At 34.6% G+C, this 24,093-nt stretch overlaps 1 protein-coding gene across 4 annotated transcripts in view; it reads right to left on the bottom strand.

Moving 5' to 3' along the window:
* NBEA (neurobeachin) overlaps positions 1-24,093 on the bottom strand; it is a 627,505-nt gene that overhangs the window by 405,347 nt on the left and 198,065 nt on the right. For all 4 annotated transcript variants that reach the window (XM_030882520.2, XM_060287860.1, XM_060287861.1 and 1 more), the window contains exons 24-27: positions 23,512-23,665; positions 7,503-7,683; positions 5,269-5,399; positions 1,981-2,088 (exon numbers count right to left, since the gene is read on the bottom strand). In XM_030882520.2, the coding sequence (XP_030738380.2) occupies positions 1,981-2,088; positions 5,269-5,399; positions 7,503-7,683; positions 23,512-23,665 (574 nt within the window). The remainder of the gene's footprint in view (positions 1-1,980; positions 2,089-5,268; positions 5,400-7,502; positions 7,684-23,511; positions 23,666-24,093) is intronic.

Here is a 24,093-nt window from a genome sequence, read left to right as displayed (position 1 = left end):
CAGTATAGTTACAAAACATCTATAGATACTAGAAAAATTATGATAATCCACCACAATAACCTGATTCAGAATTTACTAACAATTTAAATGCAATGTCACACTTAACATAAACCCCTTCTATGTTAGGTTCGAATGGGTCTCTTGGAGATGAAGACATACTCCATGTTTAAATCATCTGTCATTAAAAAAAATTCTTTCCACAACATGTTTTTTTCAGGATGAATAATTCGCATTTCTAAATGGTTAAACTGTTAGTAATTTTTTTTTTCCCAAATCCAAATTCAAGTCCAGAATATAGAGTTTCTCACAGCATGATTTTTATACTATTATATGTTTTATCTCCTATTTTTAAAAATTCCTTTATTTTTTATTAATTATAAAAGCAATAGAGGTTTACTACAGAAAATATGGAAATACAAAAAAAGTACAAAATAAAAACGGTTTACCTAGAGATAATCACTGGTAGCACTTGGGTACTTTTTTCCAGACTTTTTAAAAAAAGGTGAACATGTGCATGTATGTACACTTGGCATACAAATGCAATATTTGCGTAGTATAAGTATTTTTGCATACTGCTGCTTTCCCTTAAAATATATCATGAGCATTTTATATGTCACTAAGTTTCCCTCAAAAATATGATGTTAATAGCTGCACAGTTTCTTGTTAAATGAATATACTATGATTTATTAAGCTCTATATTGGATATTTACAATGTTATCAATTTTCCTGAAGGCAACTCTGATGAGCACATGGGCTTAAATAGCTTAAGGAGAACCACTGGGTAATAGCATCAATATTTATAAGAGTTTTAACACATGTTGGTATAGAGCTTTCCAAAAAGTTTATTCAACTTCTATTCCTACCAGTGATAAGTCATAGAGCATGTTTCAATGCATCCTTGTAATGACAGGTACTATTATTTAAATTTTTTAGTTTATTTAATGGTAAAATATTTATCTCACTCTTGTTTTCAATTTGCATTTCTTTGACTGCTGGTTATACTGACTTTTAAATCATATGTTTGTTACCTTATTTTCATATTTTACATCCATTGCTTATTTTTCTGTTGGTATGGCTGTAATTTTCTTAGTGATTTATAAGCACTGACATATATTAAAGAGTGAGAATTTTTCTATCATATATTCCTACCATGCAGTATTATGCTGTATGACTTAAATATATTTTAACCACTTTCTCAAGTACAAAGTACTCTATCCAATTTATTATTAAATGTAAATTTAAAACATAAACTTCCTTCTATGTTTCATAAATCATCAATTAAAATAAGAAAAACAGAATCCAAAATGGCTGATAAACAGCAACTATACTAAGGAGTACTGCCAATATTACATTTGCTGTGAAATGCTGTGTATGTTTCTACACAATTTGTGGAAAGGCCAATCTTATCTATCCTTACTTTGGATAAGTGATCATATAATTGGAGGGTTCCATGAAACCGTTTCCTTAAGCTATCTTTTCAATAAGCTTTATTAAGCAACCTTTCTAACTCAAATTCCCATTGATATCCATATTTTAAAATGCAGATTCTTATCTCAAAAGTAATTGCCCCCCAAATGTAACTGCCAATAACACCTTAATGAATTAATCCCTTTTATCCATAATACAAGGAACATTGATATTAGCAAAATATTCAGTACCTAAAGATGGAGCAAGGAATACTAAAAGACAGGAATAGGTGATTCAAGATAAAGTCAAGTATAATTTTCAAAGTTATCCCTATTCTTAGTATCCATACAAAAATTAAATAAAAATTTAACATCATTAAAAAAATAACATATCAATAAGCTTTCAGAGAAAGCTAAGCTCATCCATTTTACAAACAGAAGCATGTTACATATCTACAATCCCTGACACTAGGACATTTAGTTTTAATATGCAGCTTTCTTATAAAATTTAAATTATTTTACACAAATGACAGTGGAAAGTTTTTTCCTGGGAAATCAAGCAGGCATAACTTACCACATCCCGAAAGACAACTGCACGAAGGCGATTGATATCAACATCCTGAAGAAGTCTATCAGGATCCTTAATTGGAGAAAGGTTACCTGGAACATTCTCTAGTGGAGTCTTAAAAAAAAAGAGAGAATTGTGAAAAAATAGTATAATACAGAAACTTATATAGCAGTATAATTTCTAAAACCTTTAATTTAGTCATTAAACTGGCCACATTCTTTACCTCCTCCCTTCATTGAACAACATTTATTGAAAATAATATGCTATTACAAGGCACTTTTTCTGTTCTCTTCTACTCTTGTCATGGTTTCGCTTACTAGTGTTCTTATTCTTTATCAGCATAGCTACCACTATAGACAAAGAAAGGCTAGAAGATTATGGCATAAAAGATATTAATCTTATACTCTGGGCTCAAATCTCTGCTGTGTGACCTCAAGCTTGTTAGTAAATTTTTCTGAGCCTCACATTCCCTACCTCCAGTTAATAAGTCTCTTTAAGTCATTGCGTTCATTTATCCATCATGCTTTTATAATGTATGAAATTATTACGTTACATTATTACATGAGATTTCATAGGTGAAAGCATTTCATGATCTACAAAATGTTAGAAAGGTGAGCAAAAAAAACACAACTTTAGTCGTGGCGTTAATATTAAAGCTGAAAGACATTAAAGATCATTACCACCAAAATCCTTTTTATAGCTGAAGACACAAAAATCCACACATTTTAGGTAACATGTCACATAACAAACTTGCAAGACAACAAAGATCCCTGAAACTCAATCTAGTACTTTTTCACTTACATAATATGTTAAGAATTGTGTGGATTAGATTATATATGTAAAGTACCAAATACAATTCCTGCATATAAAGTAACCTGTTACTCTAACTAATTAATAATAAATAAGTCTCCTTCTGTTTCTCTGTAAACCTGAATTATTCTATTTCACTCTTAAGATGATTGACTCCTTTGCAGCACAGAATAGTGAAAAGAGTATGGTATTTGAAGGTTGATAATTATTTGGCTTCCATTACAATTCCAAGACTAACCAGCCATATAACCTTAGGTGAGATACTTAACCTCTCAGAACCTCAGCTTTAATATGTAAAAATAGGCTAATAATCTTTATCAGAGAAAGATTAAAGAAATAATATACTATTCATAGCATAGATGGAAACTTTGTATATATTTTAATTTATATACTATTTTACAGTTTACAAAGTACTTCTATGTCCATAATCTAATTCGAGACATTTTTATAGGAAAAGCTTGTATGACTGCTCCTTTTTAGAAAGTATAAAAAATGAGGTGCAAAGAAACCATGTGGCTAATACAAGTTCATTCAGGTTAGTAACAAACCAAAATTAACTAAGGTTTACTTACTCAAGTGTCACATTAAAAATGAATAAAAATAGGGAAGAAAAAAAAACAACAACTCTCCATTGATTCTCTATTCTGAAACGTGTTTTCTTACCAAGTCAACTTTTCCCTAATATTTCTATATCCGTCACTTATAATCCATCTTTCATTGCCAAGGTTCTTGCTAGAGAGACACTGACTAGCTCAACTAAATTACTATGGATTTCCCTCTCACTGCGCTTTTTTGTCCACGTTCTACAATCAGTGTACTACTTGGCTTGACAAGCTTGAAATGTTCCCTATTATCTTCTGAATTAAGTAGACACCTTTAAGATCTAAGCTCTCAAAAATACTAACTTATTTATTCATTTCATGATATATATATATTGAATGGCTAACTGCTAGAGAGAGGAAGGAAATTAGTATTAATTGAATGTTCACTGCATTTCTGGAATTACTAAGTACTTTAAGGCATTATTGCTTTTTATTTAATTCATACAAACACCTTATACATTTATATATATATATATATATATATTCATTTTAAAGACTGGAAAACTGTCTTCCAGTCTTTAAAATGAAAAACTGAGGCACAAGAGACTAAGGAATGTGTCTTGGTTCATAAAACCAGTAAGTGGTAGAGCCAGGATACAAACTCAGAACTGTTTGATTCTAGAGTTTGTGCTGTGCGATATACGCTCTGTAACTACAAAGATGTATAAGATACGAACATGCCCTCAAGTAACATACAGTCTCCTGTGCCTACACAAATAACATGAAGCATGACTGCTGATATGTTTTTAGTTAATTTTCTAAGCAATGAAGGGCTTTGTGGAGACTTGTCAACAATAAAATAATATATGGTCTAATTATTTTAGGAATGTGTCTCTAACAGTAGTGAAAAAGAAAGACGCTACACTACAGATAAACTAAATGTGTGGCTGTTCTGCCTCAAAACTGCAAAAGTTTGAAGCCACAGAACTTTTAAAATGAATTAAACTTTTACTTCATGCCTTCATTTATTGAGCCTTCATTGTTTCAGTATCAAACATCTAATTACAAGTACCGTGAGTGACAAGAGACATTCCAGGTTTTATGAAAATATCAAACAGAGGAATTTCCCCTAGACTGGTTGGCAGTGAAGGTATTAGAAAACATTTTCCTCAGAGAGTTGAACTTAAGCTAAAGCCAAGAGTGGAACAGAGTCACTGGGGTGAAAAATAAGGATGGACATTTCAAGAAAGGGGAAGCTATGTGTAAGTCTAAAGGTTAAAACAAATTCTGATGAACTGCATGAAGTCTACAGTGTGACTAAAATAAAATAGTAATAAATAAACAAGATAAAATAATAAAAGCAAGGGTAAGGGATTCTAAGTTGTAGCTGAAGTAAGCAACAGTCAAGCATGCAGGACCTTAAGTCACATTACTGAAAGTCTGAAGCGATGCAAATGGTCAGTTGAACATACAATAAATAGAGCTAATTCAGAATGAGAATCACTGCTGCATTCCGAACTACTGTACACCATTCATTCATTTCATGGGCATTCAATATATTTTTGTTGACTATCATGGGAATTCTATCCCCAAAAGCATATCCATTTAAATAGCGCATTATTCATATACTGAACTCTCTGAAAATATATGTAACTATTAAAAATAGTAATAATTAAGAACTTTTCAGTGCTATGAACTGATATAATCCTTCCTTATAAGAACCCTACGAGGTAGAAATTAGTAGTATCTTCATTGAGCAACCAAAAATTACCAGTCTCAGAGAGGTTAAGTAATCTTGATAATACAATTCTGAAGAAGAGAAGCCAGGACCAGAGCCTCCATCTGCCTGATTATCAAGCAATACCATGTCACTTTGTTCTCATGAACTTAAAAAAAAATTTTTTAAGGTACGTTGTATTTAACATAGAAGATGCTTAATTACCTTGGAAGCTGCTGTGGCAGTCACACCTTGGGGAGCTTCTTGAGGTTTACTGCTTGCATGTGAAGGCTTGTTCCCCCTGTCTCTCTGTCTCTGCCGACATTCTAAACAGTTTCTCACAGCAACACAGCAAACTATTTTAAAAAATGAAAGCATATTATTGATGTAAATTGCTGACTTTGACGTGTTTTAAAAAATTGCTTGGTTCTATTTTTTCTTTCTTTCCACTTTCTCCATCCCATTATTATTCTTAAAATCAACCAGATCAATAAATATTGTTTTAAATTAGGAAACACAGTAATGAAAAGTATACATAAAACATTCATGTAGTTAAAAAATAAAAACAAATTACCCATAAACTACCAACCAGCTGAAGAAACAGAATACTACAGGGTCTTTGAAGCTCCCAATATAGCCTTCCTTATTCTATCCCTTTCCAACCTTCAAAATTCTGAAATTTATGGATCAATTAAAATTTTAAAAAAACTTATTCATATTTGATGATTTTTTAAATAATAAGTCTCTTGCCCTTAAGTTGACTATCTTGGTGACTATATAGAGCACAGCTCCCCATTTCAGGCAATAACAGGGTACATCCATATAGTCAAGCCTCACAAGTCCCAATATCTACCTGTTTTCATGGTGGGAACATCAAACTTTGTCAACAAGCATTCAATAAGTACATTCTGTCTATTCACTTACTTATTTTAAGAAGCAGTAAAGCATAGTAATAAACAGTACAGATTTTGGAATCAGGCCACCTAAGTTTGAATCCTGGCTCTGCCACTTATGGGCTGTGTGATCTTGGGCCAGCTGCTTAAACTACCTGTGCCTCAGTCTCCTCATGGTAAAATAAGTATAAACACAGTAACTTCCTTAGAGGACTGTTATGAGGACTAACTGAATCAATATATGAAAAGTGCTTAGAACAGTAAACAGCACATACATATAATTGTTTGCTTCATTATTATTCACTTATAAAACTTTCCTGTGGATGATAAAAAAAACAAATCTGCTAAGAATTATTAGGATAAAAATGAAATCAGCAGTAAAGCTTTGGAATATATTTAGAAATAAAAGTTCAGAATAACCAAATAAATGCAGTTTTCAAGATATCCGGGCATTTAAAAAAATATTTCTCTTTCTAACAAAGTTCAATCTGTAAGCTATTGTTAAATATCAATGGAAATGTCCATGATGGCCCACAGTAATTATTCCACACCTCTTGGCAGACAGAGAGATCTCCATGTGGTCAATCTTTCCCTTATAATGGAGATGAAATGACTCCTCTCAGGAAAATACAAAAATACAAAACAACATTAAAAAGTACATTTATTCCACCATTCTTAAATCAAGTTCTTATTCCGTCCTTGGATTAGAAACAACTTCTCCCCTACAACTATATATATATATATATTTTTTTTTACATAATTTTAAAAATTATGGATAAAAAGAATACATATCAAGAACATCCTCCCTATCAAATACCTTACTTTCTCATGTCCTCCCTGTTCACACTTGAAGGCAAGTATGAAAATAGTAGCCATTTTGGTCTGAAAACAGTAGTTGTCTGGTCCCCTGTAAAGACTAAATAATATAAATAATTTTTCCCTTTAAAAAAGGTAAGAGATGTAAAAATGATTCCTGCCTAAGGAGCTGGTCTAAATTTACTAAGAATTTTCAGGACTAAATTTTATTTGTAACACAAGATAGCGGCAAAAAAAATCATAGGTATAGTAATGTTTATTAGTGGTAAGGTTTATTAGTGTTATTAGGTACACTAATGTTTATTAATGTTAACTGTGCATTCTGAGAAACAGTGAGACTGGCATGGTCAATTTTATCCTTTAGCATTGTATGTATAAAACTAGTTGTTGGTTTTCTGATACATTTGTGGGCCCAGGACAACTACCCTGTATTAGTTTACCAAAAATAAGGATTCATAAATATATTTACATTAAAGTCACTTCAGTGAAAAAGGTTATTGTCCAACTGATTCTGAAAAAACTCAAAATATATTTGACTTTATTTCAAATTAGAATCCATTAAAGATCAATTCCATGAAATCTCCAAAGTGAAGATATTATAATTTTTTAATTTAGTAATTCTGAAGAATTACAAAATAATCTTTACATTACATAATCATCAAATTGTATCATTAATACTTTATGTATCACAGAGTATCAAAAAGTAATCTGTAATTATTTAACATGCACCGTTATTCTTAACAGACTTACCTAGCCTTAGGCACTGTCGCATTAAACCACCAGAAGACATGTTTTTTTCAGCTTCAATCTCACTAAAATTTAGAGAGCTGGCAAATACAAGTACATCAACCATAGCCATCAATCGACTGAGGAAAGTTACTGCTGTCTCAGCTGACATGCCTTGTGTCACTTCAATATTTTCCAATTCCGTCTTTAAAAAAGTAGAAGATTTAAATCTTGCTTAAAATTTGGAAATATAATACATATACATACATACTGCAGGTTAACAGTAGTTTATTTTGTAAACAAAACAAGTTATAAATCATAAACTAATTCCATATATCATAAGAGCTAGTTATCAAATTTAATTAGCTTACCTATGAATTATCTTTAAATAAAGGAAAAAATCTATTTTTAAAATCAATGTTAGATTTCAATATCATTACTTGTAAAAACTACATTCCAAACTTAAGATCATTTCATAAAGATATTTAGAAGTAATCACATGTATATATTTATACTAGTTTTGTTCTACTTTATTAGTTAACAAAGACATAAAACTCATATTTCTTTCCTAAAATCCTCATTCTCATTTATAAAAATATATGGGCTAATTTTTCTTTCCTATATATGTATGATGAGCAATAGGAAAGATATGTGGCGCTTTCATTTGACATCAAAGGGAGACAACTGTCAAATTATGACACTTTCTTATCCATTTCAGAATAAAGTGAAACCACTAGGTATCTTGTATGAACAATAAAAATCTAGGGTAAAAATACTCAAGATCATTAATTCCTCTACTGATATTAATTTGTGACACTAGCAATAAGAATCAGTAGCATTCTAGACTGGTGAAGCTGAACTTTCACTACACTATTGTCTATGGTAAAATATAATTTCCTGCTTTGAAAGGGAATGGTACAAAGCATTGTGTTTCATAAGATGTATAACTCTGTATTTTGTAAGCAATAGCAACATCTCTTTTTTCATTGCGCATTACATAACATTTTAATTATTTTGGTTCATTATGACTAGACCTCATTTTCTCAGTGCCTCAAAATCAGAGAAAAGTAAGGAATGCTTTATAAATAAAAAATACTACTGTTTAAATTTTCTGAAAATGGGCACACTAGCCATATGGATTAACCTTACTTCTGCACCAAATGATAAATTCAACGACAAGGTAAGCATATATCATAGGTATCTGCTCCTATTTAATGCTCCATTTGACATTATTTATACCCATCATTCTACCTAGACATATCCCTACTCACGTTAACATGGAAATGTCAGCAGGAAACACTGATTAAAAAACGACCTCTTAAACACTTCTTGTGTACAACATGGGTAAGAAAAGAGACAGCTGGCTACTGCAAGCACTTTTATAACTAAACGATTATAAATGGAGTATAAAATGTAACAACCTTTCTCCCTTCTATTTAACATCAAAATAGTTAAAATCATTCTCTCTAAGAGGAGCTTGTAAATAGACAAAAAAAATTTTTTCAATTGTTGATTTACAACATTATGCCAATTCGGTATCCATGACCTAAAGAAATAATTAATTCATTACTTGGATTTTTTAAATAAAGATTCCTCATTTGCTAGCACTTCACTGATATACAGCATCATTTCATAGCATGAATTAAAAATCGGTGACCACAACACAATTGTTTATAATAAAAGTTTAAAAATTAATTTTATATAAAACCTCCTTTTAAAAGATCAGTTATCAATATAAGTGTTTTATAATGGAATGGAAGATCTGACCATTGCTTAGGTCCATTAAGTATTCTGAAAACTTTTCAAAATATTAGAATTTTAGGATATCTATAGATGTATTCTCAAAGAAATTCATCATTTTGAATTACTAAAATTATGGGAACTCTAACTCATTTTATTAGTTAATGATCTTATTTTGAAGTATTTTGCGATGTACAAGGCTTAAGCTTCAAAATGTTTTCATTTTTAATGAGTAAATTATAAACAGAAATTATAAACAGAATTATTAATCATCCATGAAATTTGCCACTGTTATTTTTGACTAAACAAAATAAAATTTCAAACTAAAAAGCATTCTTAACCAATAACCTAAAAGGGAGTTCTTATTAATTCTATATAATAGTAATTTATAAATATGATGAAATGTTATATAAACATCATGGCATAGGTTTAAAAATAAAGATCACCCACATATAATTATTATTAAATCTTAACATATATTCCAACCAATTTCCTTTCTTTGGAACCAGTTAAAATCTGATTGTACATATGACTGAAATATTATTGTATTCATTATATTCTGATAGTTTAGTCTAAAGATTAGTGTGAATAATAAAATAGTAGTTCATCAGTACACTGAGAAAATAATCCTTCTAAAGAATCTTTTAAATATACCAAAGATATGCCTAATGTTAGATGGTATGGAAACTCAAAATATAACCAAGTCAAAAATTTCATAAATAAGCAAAAATAAAATTTAAAACTGAAAACCTGAAAATTACTGAAGTAATACTAACCTTAGAACCCTGGACATGCATTAGACAAAACAGACAACAGACCAAAAAAGTACAAGAAAAGCAAATTATTAAAATTAAATGAAAATACAATGTAAAATTGAAACACAAAATAATATATTAAAATTATATTTGATTATTTTATTAAAAGCAAAAATTCTCAGAAGAGATATTCATTTTATAAATTACATATGATTAAGATTAAATATCAAATAGACTTCTGTTTATATTTTTCATTAGAGTAACTGCCCAAATAATATATATGTAAATATAGTTCATATATTAGAAATGATGCATACTCTATTTTACAAAATATGTTATCTTTTCCTAGAAGATGACCAAGGAAACATTTTAATAACTAAACTAACGTAATGTCTCTGTAAAAGCCCTAGCTCACTACCAGTTTAAGCAGAAATGACTTAGGAAAATAAACTGAACCAACCTTCTAGAATTTTCATTAAGGAATCATGCTATTTTGTTTCCTAAAATATTTGGAGCCCTTCCTACAGAACAAAATCCCCGGTAATTAATAAGATAATAAAATATTTGAGTGATTCTAACTTAAAAACCACTTTCCCTTGCTAGAACTTACTGATACACTCAATGAGGTCGCACGTGAACTAAGACAACTGCATAGATTTTGTACTAAGTTTCAGAGTATTATTAAGAATTATATTCAGTATATTAAAAATTTTTGGATAGAATTAAGTTTCATAATAAAAGTCAACAACTATTCTTATTCTTTGATTTCTGACATTATACGTGAGCATAAATTTCAAAATAAACTATTTTCAAGTAGTACAGGAGAACATATAAAAGCACCCTGAGTAAAATATAATCAGTGTTATGAGATAAACAAAACACAAAGAAAATTAGTAGTTTTCCCAAATCTATTAGCTACATTTTCTAATAATGGTAAGAAAATATAAATTAAAATTAAGTCTTTGTCATCATTTTTTGACATAAAAAGTTCCTCTTCTTTCTCAGGATTATGAAACTATTAGGAAAGCCAGAAATATCAGTCTCTATTATTTTTCTATCAACAGAGAAAATGAAACCATACGTGACACTGAATGAAATTCTAAACATTCAGTGGACTGGATGGTTGACCAAAATGGTCAACTTAAAATCATTAAATGATTATGCAATTTGTAGTTGATCCATGTTTTGTTTATCTTCATTTTTTTCTCCAATTCCTTGTTTTCATTCATGACCAACTTGAACAATGTATAGAAAATAAATGAGAGGATGCAACTGACTAGTCACAGAAACATTAACTTCAAAACCTCAACAACAGTAACAAAAATAATGCTCCTTCCCCAAATCAAAGACTGGTCAGCCTACATACGAAGAGTTCTATTTCTTTCCCCTGACTACTTAAGTTAAAACTATTAGTCTAATTTAGAGACTTGAAACTATGTAATTTATTTTCTATGCTACATAAGATTTTAAATAATCTAGGTAAAACTGAAACTCCAATAAAGTCCTGCTTTTTCAATGAATATTAAGTTTGAGGTGGCATTATAACACAAATATTTGTATATCTATACTCTTTTTCTTTAAAGTTTCCACTGAAATATTTCCGTACAAGTAAGATAAAACAGCTCAAATTTTCTCACGTGATGCTACTGCAACAGCAATACACAAATGTCATCCTTAGTATGGATTACTGTATTCATATAAGGTCCCAGGGCAGAAAATAAACCACCACTATGCCAATGCCATGGAGAGAACAGACAAGACTACACCATTTTAGTTTTCTGCCATCAAAATGGATCACCCATAGTAACTAACTTGGTTCAAATATCCTATTTTAAACTTCAGAATTCTGAGTGTGACAGGCTTACTCTATAAATGGGAAGATCATTCCATCATAATACAATTCTGAATAAAAAGTTCCAAAAGGAAGTAAAGGAGGGAAACATTCAGTAAGAGTCATCTCCATCTAGTGACATTGCCTAACTTAATTTTCAAAAACTCCCTGTGGGATAAGTAAAATTAACACCATTAAAATGAAGAAATTAAGGTTGACATCATTTCTAGTAAGTGGTAGAACCCAGGTTAAAATACACATTTATCCTATGCTAAAACCCATGTGCCTTCAATTAAATCATAACTTCAAGAAAAATCGTGTTTGAGTCTCACTGATTACTGGGAAACAAAAGTTTGCTTTCGATGAAAATGAGCAAATTATCTGAGATCCACACTTATACTGAAAAACAGAAAAGACATTTTCCTGGGTTGAGCTTTTAATAGAAATTATAACGAATACTTAGCATTCTACTTACCTACTCAAAATTAAATACAATTTCAACATTAGACGTGTCAAATGCTAAAAATATTTAGTATGGCTGTATGGGAAAAGTTACATATCTTCTAATAAAACATAATGATCACAACCACCAGTGAAATTATGTTAAAAATTAAACTTTAATAAATGTTCATTAAGTCAAATGCAAGCTCTTATTTAACAGGAAAAATGAACTTATCTTAAGCTCTAACTATTGAATTTTTAATGATCAGGAGTAAGTACTGAAGTTTTACGCTATGACATTTGTATTTTATGTGAAAATGGTGCTGTAAGTCAGTGGTCAGCAAACTAGGACCTACAAGTCAAATATAAATAAAGGTGTATTGAAACACACCCACACCTACTCCTCTGTGTTATGATATACGGCTGCTTTTGCAAACAACAGCAAATTTCAATAGTTAGATACCATATAGCCCACAAACCCGAAAATATTTACTATATGATCCATACACAGAATAAATCTGTCAACCACTGTATACCATCATTACTCATATTTATTCCATAAATACATATCTGTATATAATGTATGAATATTCTGAAGAACTCCACAAACCTAAACAAAATTACAGATCACTCAAACATTAGTTTCAAATGTTTCTATCCCTCTTCATACAGGATTGAAATTCTAAAGGCATCTACATGACAATGTTTCCCTTTGGTAATCTGTATATTGCCAGTGTTTCCTTTTTCACTTATTCCACCCAAAATTCTCTTTTGGCTTTTTATATTTTAAATCTAAGTTAAAAAAAGTAACACGACATTGTTAATCAACTATACTCCAATAAACTTTTTTTTTTAAAACTCTAAGTTAAAAAGCTCCATATCTTCAGTTCTCATTTCTTTCTTTTTCTTTTTTTTTTTCTGTGATATGTGGGCCTCTCACTGTTGTGGCCTCTCCTGTTGTGGAGCACAGGCTCCGGACGCGCAGGCTCAGTGGCCATGGCTCACGGACCCAGCCGCTCCGCGGCATGTGGGACCTTCCCGGACCGGGGTACGAACCCGTATCCCCTGCATCGGCAGGCGGACTCTCAACCACCAGGGAAGCCCTCATTTCTTTATTTATTCAACCTCTTCCTTCCTAACTCTTCCCCTCTACTACATTACAATTGTTAGCAAGAATATTATACAATAAAGTAATAGAAGATATTACTCAACAGTTGACACCAACCATGTTTTCTCCCAGTAGGAAGTGGGAGAAAAGGTTCTCGCTATTAGGAAGCAATTTATTCAAAGAACGTAAAATTAGCTATGTTGTACAACCAGGTATAGGTACAATCAGCTAATGGACCAAAATAACAGAAATATAGAGACAGAGACAATGAAGAAAAGTTTCTACAATTGAATGAATTCCAAAGTCTGTTGAGAACAGTCTAAGAAATAAGTACCATAGTTTCAAATTCCAAACTGCAGAGATCAAAACTGCACAGGTAATAATTTTGGCAGTAAAACCTCAAAATGTCAGTATCTTTACTGTATATTCATTATAAAATAAAAAATAAGCAGAGGGGATCGAGAAGATGGCAGAAGAGTAAGACGCGGAGATCACCTTCCTCCCCACAGATACACCAGAAATACATTTACACGTGGAACAACTCCTACAGAAAACCTACTGAACGCTGGCAGAAGACCTCAGACCTCCCAAAAGGCAAAAAGTCCCCACGTACTTGGGTAGGGCAAAAGAAAAAAAGAATAAACAGAGAGAAAAGAATACGGACGGGACCTGCACCAGTAGGAGGGAGCTGTGAAGGAGGAAAGATTTCCACACACCAGGAAGCCCCTTCGCGGGCGGAGACTGTGGGTGGCGGAGGGGGAAGCTGCGGAGCCGCGGAGGAGAGCACAGCAACAGGGGTGCAGAGGGCAAAGCGGAGACATTCCCGCACAGAGGATCGGTGCCAACCGGCACTCACCCGAGAGACTTGTCTGCTCACCTGCCAGGGCGGGCGGAGCTGGGAGCTGAGGCTCAGGCTTCGGTGTCGGAGCACTGGGAGAGGACTGGGGTTGGCGGCGTGAACACAGCCTGCAGGAGGTTAGTGCACCACGGCTAGCCGGGGGGTAGTCCGGGAAAAAGTCTGGACCTGCCGAAGAGGCAAGAGACTTTTTCTTCCCTCTTTGTTTCCCGGTGCGTGAGGAGACGGAATTAAGAGCGCTGCTTAAAGGAGCTCCAGAGACGGGCACGAGCCGCGGCTGAAAGCGCGGACCCAAGAGACAGACATGAGACGCTAAGGCTGCTGCTGCCGCCACCAAGAAGCCTGTGTGCGAGCACAGGTCACTATCCACACCCCCCTTCCGGGGAGCCTGTGCAGCCCGCCACTGCTAGGGTCCCGGGATCCAGGGACAACTTCCCCGGAAGAACGCACAGCGCGCCTCAGGTTGATGCAACATCACGCCGGCCTCTGCCGCCGCAGGCCCGCTCCGCACTCCATGCCCCTCCCTCCCCTCCGGCCTGAATGAGCCAGAGTCCCAGAAGCAGCTGCTCCTTTAACCCCGTCCTGTCTGAGTGAAGAACAGATGCCCTCAGGCGACCTACACACAGAGGCAGGGCCAAATCCAAAGCTGAGCCCCTGGGAGCTGTGAGAACAAAGAAGAGAAAGGGAAATCTCTCCCAGCAGCCTCAGTAGCAGCAGATTAAAGCTCCACAGTCAACTTGAACCTGCATCTGTGGAATACATGAATAGACAACGAATCATCCCAAATTAAGGAGGTGGACTTTGAGAGCAAGACTTATGATTTTTTTCCCCTTTTCCTCTTTTTGTGAGTGTGTATGCATATGCTTCTGTGTGAGAGTCTGTCTGTATAGCTTTGCTTCCACCATTTGTCCTAGGGTTCTATCCGTCTGTTTTTTTTTTTTTTTTCATCTTTTTAAAAACAAATTTTTTTCTTAATAATTTTTTTATTTTATTTTATCTTATTTTATTTTATCTTATCTTCTTTCTTTCTTTCTTTCCTTCCTTCCCTCCTCCCTCCCTCCCTCCCACCTTTCTTTCTTCTTTCTTCCTTCCTTCGTTTCTTTCTTTCTTTTTTCTTTTTCTACTTTTTCTCCCTTTTATTCTGAGCCGTGTGGATGAAAGGCTCTTGGTGCTGCAGCCAAAAATCACTGCTGTGCCTCTGAGGTGGGAGAGCCAACTTCAGGATACTGGTCCACATGAGACCTCCCAGCTCCACATAATATCAAATGGCAAAAATCTCCCAGAGATCTCCATTTCAACACCAGCACCCAGCTTCACTCAACGACCAGCAAGCTACAGTGCTGCACACCCTATGCCAAACAACTAGCAAGACAGGAACACAACCCCACCCATTAGCAGAGAGGCTGCCTAAAATCATAATAAGGCCACAGAACCCCAAAACACAGCACCAGAAGTGGACCTGCCCACCAGAAAGACAAGATCCAGCCTCATCCACCAGAACACAGGCACTAGTCCCCTCCACCAGGAAGCCTACACAACCCACTGAACCAACTTTAGCCACTGGGGACAGACACCCAAAACAACGGGAACTACGAACCTGCAGCCTGCAAAAAGGAGACCCCACACACAGTAAGATAAGCAAAATGAGCAGACAGAAAAACACACAGCAGATGAAGGAGCAAGATAAAAACCCACCAGACCTAACAAATGAAGAGGAAATAGGCAGTCTACCTGAAAAAGAATTCAGAATAATGATAGTAAAGATGATCCAAGATCTTGGAAATAGAATAGACAAAATGCAAGAAACATTTAACAAGGACCTAGAAGAACTAAAGATGAAACAAGCAACAATGAACAACACAATAAATGAAATTAAAAATACTCTAGATGGGATCAATAGCAGAATAACTGAGGCAGAAGAACGGATAAGTGACCTGGAAGATAAAATAGTGGAAATAACTACTGCAGAGCAGAATAAAGAAAAAAGAATGAAAAGAACTAAGGACAGTCTCAGAGACCTCTGGGACAACATTAAATGCACCAACATTTGAATTATAGGGGTTCCAGAAGAAGAAGAGAAAAAGAAAGGGACTGAGGAAATATTTGAAGAGATTATAGTTCAAAACTTCCCTAATATGGGAAAGAAAATAGTTAATCCAGTCCAGGAAGCACAGAGAGTCTCATACAGGATAAATCCAGGGAGAAACACGCCAAGACACATATTAATCAAACAGTCAAAAATTAAATACAGGGCTTCCCTGGTGGCGCAGCGGTTGGTAGTCCGCCTGCCGATGCAGGGGATGTGGGTTCGTGCCCTGGTCCGGGAAGATCTCACGTGCCGTGGAGCAGCTGGGCCCGTGGGCCATGGCCGCTGAGCCTGCGCGTCCGGAGTCTGTGCTCCGCAACGGGAGAGGCCACAGTAGTGAGAGGCCCACGTACCGCAAAAAAAAAAAAAAATTAAATACAAAGAAAACATATTAAAAACAGCAAGGGAAAAACAACAAATAACAGACAAGGGAATCCCCATAAGGTTAACAGCTGATCTTTCAGCAGAAACTCTGCAAGCCAGAAGGGACTGGCAGGACATATTTAAAGTGATGAAGGAGAAAAACCTGCAACCAAGATTACTCTACCCAGCAAGGATCTCATCCAGATTTGACAGAGAAATTAAAACCTTTACAGACAAGCAAAAGCTGAGAGAGTTCAGCACCACCAAACCAGCTTTACAACAAATGCTAAAGGAACTTCTCTAGGCAAGAAACACAAGAGAAGCTAAAGACCTACAATAATGAACCCAAAACAATTAAGAAAATGGGAATAGGAACATATATATCAATAATTACCTTAAACGTACATCGACTAAATGCTCCCACCAAAAGACACAGACCGGCTGAATGGATACAAAAACAAGACCCATATATATGCTGTCTAAAAGAGACCCACTTCAAACCTAGAGATATACAGACTGAAAGTAAGGGGATGGAAAAAGATATTCCATGCAAATGGAAACCAAAAGAAAGCTGGAATCACAATTCTCATATCAGACAAAATAGACTTTAAAATAAAGACTATTACAAGAGACAAGAGACAAAGAAGGACACTACAAAATGATCAAGGGATCAATCCAAGAAGAAGATCTAACAATTGTAAATATTTATGCACCCAACATAGGAGCACCTCAATACATAAGGCAAATACTAACAGCCATTAATCGACACTAACACATTCACAGTAGGGGACTTTAACACCCCACTTTCACCAATGGACAGATCATCCAAAATGAAAATAAATAAGGAAACACAAGCTTTAAATGATACATTACACAAGATGGACTTAATTGATATTTATAGGACATTCCATCCAAAAACAACAGAATACACATTTTTCTCAAGTGCTCATGGAACATTCTCCAGGATAGATCATATCTTGGGTCACAAATCAAGCCTTGGTAAATTTAAGAAAATTGAAATTGTATCAAGTATCTTTTCCGACCACAACGCTATGAGACTAGATATCAATTACAGGAAAAGATCTGTAAAAAATACAAACACATGGAGGCTAAACAATACACTACTTAATAACGAAGTGATCACTGAAGAAATCAAAGAGGAAATCAAAAAATATCTAAAAACAAATGACAATGGAGACACGACGACCCAAAACCTATGGGATGCCGCAAAAGCACTTCTATGAGGGAAGTTTACAGCAATACAATCCTACTTTAAGAAACAGGAAGCATCTCGAATAAACAACCTAAACTTGCACCTAAAGCAAATAGAGAAAGAAGAACAAAAAACCCCCAAAGTTAGCAGAAGGAAAGAAATAATAAAAATCAGATCAAAAATAAATGAAAAGGAAATGAAGGAAATGATAGCAAGATCAATAAAACAAAAAGCTGGTTCTCTGAGAAGATATACAAAATTGATAAACCATTAGCCAGACTCATCAAGAAAAAAAGGGAGAAGACTCAAATCAATAGAATTAGAAATGAAAAAGGAGAAGTAACAACTGACATTGCAGGAATACATAAGAACATGGGAGATTACTACAAGCAACTCTATGCCAATAAAATGGACAACCTGGAAGAAATGGACAAATTCTTAGAAATGCACAACCTGCCAAGACTGAATCAGGAAGAAATAGAAAATATGAACAGAGCAATCACAAGCACTGAAATTGAAACTGTGATTCAGAATCTTCCAACAAACAAAAGCCCAGGACCAGATGGCTTCACAGGCGAATTCTATCAAACATTTAGAGAAGACGTAACACCTATCCTTCACAAAATCTTCCAAAATATAGCAGAGGGAGGAACACTCCCAAACTCATTCTACAAGGCCACTATCACCCTGATACCAAAACCAGACAAGGGCGTCACAAAGAGAGAAAACTACAGGCCAATATCACTGATGAACATAGATGCAAAAATCCTCAACAAAATACTAGCAAACAGAATCCAACAGCACATTAAAAGGATCATACACCAGGCTTCCCTGGTGGCACAGTGGTTGAGAGTCCGCCTGTTGATGCAGGGGACATGGGTTCGTGCCCCAGTCCGGGAAGATCCGACATGCTGCGGAGCGGCTGGGCCCGTGAGCCATGGCCCCTGAGCCTGCACGTCCAGAGCTTGTGCTTCGCAATGGGAGAGGCCACAACAGTGAGAGGCCCGCGTACCGCAAAAAAAAAAAAAAAAAAAAAAAGGATCATACACCATCATCAAGTGGGGTTTATTCCAGGAATGCAAGGATTCTTCAATATACACAAATCAATCAACGTGATACACCATATTAACAAATTGAAGGAGAAAAAACATATGATCATCTCAATAGATGCAGAGAAAGCTTTCAACAAAATTCAACACCCATTTATGATAAAAACCCTGCAGAAAGTAGGCATAGAGGGAACTTTCCTCAACATAATAAAGGCCATATATGACAAACCCACAGCCAATATCGTCCTCAATGGTGAAAAACTGAAAGCATTTCCACTAAGATCAGGAACAAGACAAGGCTGCCCACTCTCACCACTCTTATTCAACATAGTTTTGGAAGTTTTAGTCACAGCAGAGAAGAAAAGGAAATAAAAGGAATCCATATCGGAAAAGAAGGAGTAAAGCTGTCACTCTTTGCAAATGACATGATACTATACATAGAGAATCCTAATGATGCTACCAGAAAACTACTAGAGCTAATCAATGAATTTGGTAAAGTAGCAGGATATAAAATGAATGCACAGAAATCTCTGGCATTCCTATACACTAAGGATGAAAAATCTGAAAGTGAAATCAGAAAACACTCCCATTTACCATTGCAACAAAAAGAATAAAATATCTAGAAATAGGGCTTCCCTGGTGGCACAGTGGTTGAGAGTCCACCTGCCAATGCAGGGGACATGGGTTCGTGCCCCGGTCCAGGAAAATCCCACATGCCGTGGAGCGGCTGGGCCCGTGAGCCATGGCCGCTAAGCGGGCGCATCCGGAGCCTGTGCTCCGCAAGGGGAGAGGCCACAACAGTGAGAGGCCCACATACCAAAAAAAAAAAATATATATATATCTAGGAATAAACCTACCTAAGGAGACAAAAGACCTGTATGCAGAAAATTATAAGACACTGATGAAAGAAATTAAAGATGATACAAATAGATGGAGAGATATACCATGTTCTTGGATTGGAAGAATCAACATTGTGACAATGACTCTACTACCCAAAGCAATCTACACATTCAATGCAATCCCTATCAAACTACCACTGGCATTTTTCACAGAACTAGAACAAAAAATTTCACAATTTCCATGGAAACACAAAAGACCCTTAATAGCCAAAGCAATCTTGAGAACGAAAAACGGAGCTGGAGGAATCAGGCTCCCTGACTTCAGACTATACTACAAAGCTACAGTAATCAAGACAGTATGGTACTGGCACAAAAACAGAAATATAGATCAATGGAACAGGATAGAAAGCCCAGAGATAAACCCACACACATATGGTCACCTTATCTTTGATAAAGGAGGCAGGAATGTACAGTGGAGAAAGGACAGCCTCTTCAATAAGTGGTGCTAGGAAAACTGGACAGCCACATGTAAAAGTATGAGATTAGATCACTCCCTAACACCATACACAAAAATAAGCTCAAAATGGATTAAAGACCTAAATGTAAGGCCAGACACTATCAAACTCTTAGAGGAAAACATAGGCAGAACACTCCATGACATAAATCACAGCAAGATGCTTTTTGACCCACCTCTTAGAGAAATGGAAATAAAAACAAAAATAAACAAATGGGACCTAATGAAACTTCAAAGCTTTTGCACAGCAAAGGAAACCATAAACAAAACCAAAAGACAACCCTCAGAATGGGAGAAAATATTTGCCAATGAAGCAACTGACAAGGCATTAATCTCCGATATTTACAAGCAGCTCATGCAGCTCAATAACAAAAAAACAAACAACCCAATCCAAAAATGGGCAGAAGACCTAAATAGACATTTCTCCAAAGAAGACATATAGACTGCCAACAAACACATGAAAGAATGCTCAACATCATTAATCATTAGAGAAATGCAAATCAAAACTACAATGAGATATCATCTCACACCAGTCAGAATGGCCATCTTCAAAAAATCTAGAAACAATAAATGCTGGAGAGGGTGTGGAGAAAAGGGAACACTCTTGCACCGCTGGTGGAAATGTGAATTGGTACAGCCACTATGGAGAACAGTATGGAGGTTCCTTAAAAAACTACAAATAGAACTACCGTATGACCCAGCAATCCCACTACTGGGCATATACCCTGAGAAAACCATAATTCAAAAAGAGTCATGTACTAAAATGTTCATTGCAGCTCTATTTACAATAGCCCGGAGATGGAAACAACCTAAGTGTCCATCATCGGATGAATGGATAAAGAAGATGTGGTACATATATAGAATGGAATATTACTCAGCCATAAAAAGAAACAAAAGTGAGCTATTTGTAATGAGGTGGATGGACCTAGAGTCTGTCATACAGAGTGAAGTAAGTCAGAAAGAGAAAGACAAATACCGTATGCTAACACATATGTATGGAATTTAAGAAAAAAAAATGTCATGAAGAACCTCGGGGTAAGACAGGAATAAAGACACAGACCTACTAAAGAATGGACTTGAGGATATGGGGAGGGGGAAGGGTAAGCTGTGACAAAGTGAGAGAGTGGCATGGACATATACACACTACCAAACGTAAAATAGCTAGCTAGTGGGAAGCAGCCGCATACCACAGGGAGATCAGCTCGGTGCTTTGTGACCACCTAGAGGGGTGGGATAGGGAGGGTGGGAGGGAGGGAGACGCAAGAGGGAAGAGATATGGGAACATATGTATATGTATAACTGATTCACTTTGTTATAAAGCAGAAACTAACACACCGTTGTAAAGCAATTATACTCCAATAAAGATGTAAAAAAAAAAAGCAAATTGGGGTAGTGACATATTATTTAAATCATATTGTTTATTGAAACTTCATTAATTATTTTCTCTATTTTGATAGAGATCTAGTTTTAAAATGTGGAAGACTAGTAATGTGAATATTTCAAATCTATACAAATTTTTATGTCTACTGCTAATTTTTTTATAAAGGTCATTTTTGTTCTACAGAAAATTTTAAAACAATATTATATTTTAAAGTAAATTTCAGTATAACATTTTAAAATTTCCTGACAACAAATGTTAATTTATAAGACATAAAAAAATTTATAGGATGAAGAAAAATGCCAGGATGAATCATTAAGTCACTCTTCAATGCACAGAAGAGGGAAAAAACAAAACAAAGCCTCTTCCTGCCTCAATATTAGAATGTATTTTTAACATCACATATAACTCTCAATTTATCAGAATTTGGTATAAATCATAGAGGAAATCAGATATTAAAGAGAAGGGATGGTATGTTAATTTCACAGGATACCTGCACTCTTCACACACCATCAACTACTTTTCTTCCTGATTCAATTTCCTTGGTCAGCTGCTAATTTCAAGAAGGCCCTCATTAGGACCTGTTCTGCTGCACTCCCTGCTGAACTAGCCTTCTTGCCTTTGGAGACCCGAATAAATTCATGGATGAAATAGAAGTATATGTGCCTGTGAGGGGGAGGTGTGCTGAGGATACATTCTTTTTGCTGCCAATACTTAAGTTTCAGTGCTGCTCTAGGGGTGGTGGCAAAGGGACAGCGAGAAAAAGAGTCATGTAGAGAAAACTTGTTAATGATGAAATAAAGCCAGAGATCAATTTGGAAACACTGCCTCATCAAGTAAAACACATCTTAATAAAACAGCAAGTTTCTCTCTGGAAAAAGGATATATTTGGGGCTAATGGATGAGCTTCCAATGTGGTAGCAAGAACACAGTTAATATAAGAAGCAGAATTCTATATTCTTTCCCATCTGAGCAATTAGCTATAGAGTCTGTTTTTTTAAAAATATGAATCAGAGATATTTTTTAAAAGACAGCTAAAATATAGTTATTTATCTATTATATTTTAAATGACATAAGTAACATTATTTCAAACTTATATTAATACATTTCAATGTTTTATTAGAGAAAGTCTATATTTTTAAAACATAAATGTTGAACCAGTAAATCATGTCACATGAAAATTCTAAAAGATGCCATATGGCTAACATAAAGTTTTTTGAGGTTTTTAAGGATTATGAAATTTTTCAGGTACAGAAAAAAATGTCATTTATACTTTTTCTATCTGAGGTACCTAAGTTTTAAATAAGAAACACTCTAAGAATTCAATCATTCGATTCTCTTTTTGAAGCAAATTACTGGCTTCAAGATTAAATCTCAGAGATCAGAAGTATAATACTCCTATATATCATTTAAAATAATATTAAGTTTAAAAGTAATATTTCAAGCAAGTCATGAGACTGAATGTCTAAAGATGACTTTTTCTAAATTTAGATTCGACTCTAATTATCATACAATAAACATGTACTTGTATTTAGAACTTCAAGATTTACAGAACAAAGATTTTAATAGTTTATTATAATGTAGATTTGGAGAGAGAAACAATATATAGAAAATAAAGCTAAATCATTCATAGTTATTGCTCTTCCTAAGGCATGTTCATCAGAATTACCAAAGAAATATGTTCATAAATGCACACAGCTGGAACCCAAGACTGACAATTAAAAGAGGTGAGAATACAAATATATATAATTTTAAATTATATGGTTAAAAAGTTTCCTTGTTTATAGTATAGAACACCACTGACACACTCTAGTAATGTAATTATAAAACATAACCACTAGATGGAGGCAAAGTACTTACAGTTGGTGATGTTGCAGCAGAGAGCAAAGGTAAAATTCCTCCACAAGCAATGATGATGTTGTCTACCATTTGGGAAATGAGGTGAATTGTGTTATGTACAAAAATAATATTTTCATTGCTATTGACAAAATCCATTACAGACTTTGTGGAATGGCTAAAATGGCAGAAAAACAAAGCAGAAATGAACATTTCTTTGGCTTAAGAATAAGAAGTTTAGATTTTATTTATAATGCCATTTTTAAAGTGAAAAATAAGAGCGAGACAAATTTAAAATGGAGTTATTAGAAAATAACTTACAATTGAGATGTCATATTACCAAAAACTTAGCATTCATTTCAGCATGGATTTTTTGTGTGTCCAAGTATAATAATTTATTATTTTGTTTCTGCTTTTAAAATACAGTGCATTAACTTGATTCAAAGACATATGACTAGGCCAATGAATTTGGCTAAAAAAATTTATTTTTGCCAAAGCTTGTTGTTTGGTATTGAAAGGCAGAACAAGTGAATAGTTAGCTGACAATCTGTTGTATCACCATACTGCAGCTCCGGCTTTGACCAGCTGTACTGAAAATGTATACTG

The sequence above is a fragment of the Globicephala melas genome, chromosome 18, assembly GCF_963455315.2.
Source record: "Globicephala melas chromosome 18, mGloMel1.2, whole genome shotgun sequence".
Lineage (NCBI taxonomy): Eukaryota > Metazoa > Chordata > Mammalia > Artiodactyla > Delphinidae > Globicephala > Globicephala melas.
The sequence above is the reverse complement of the archived record's forward strand: the minus strand, read 5'-3'. Positions and strand labels throughout refer to the sequence as shown.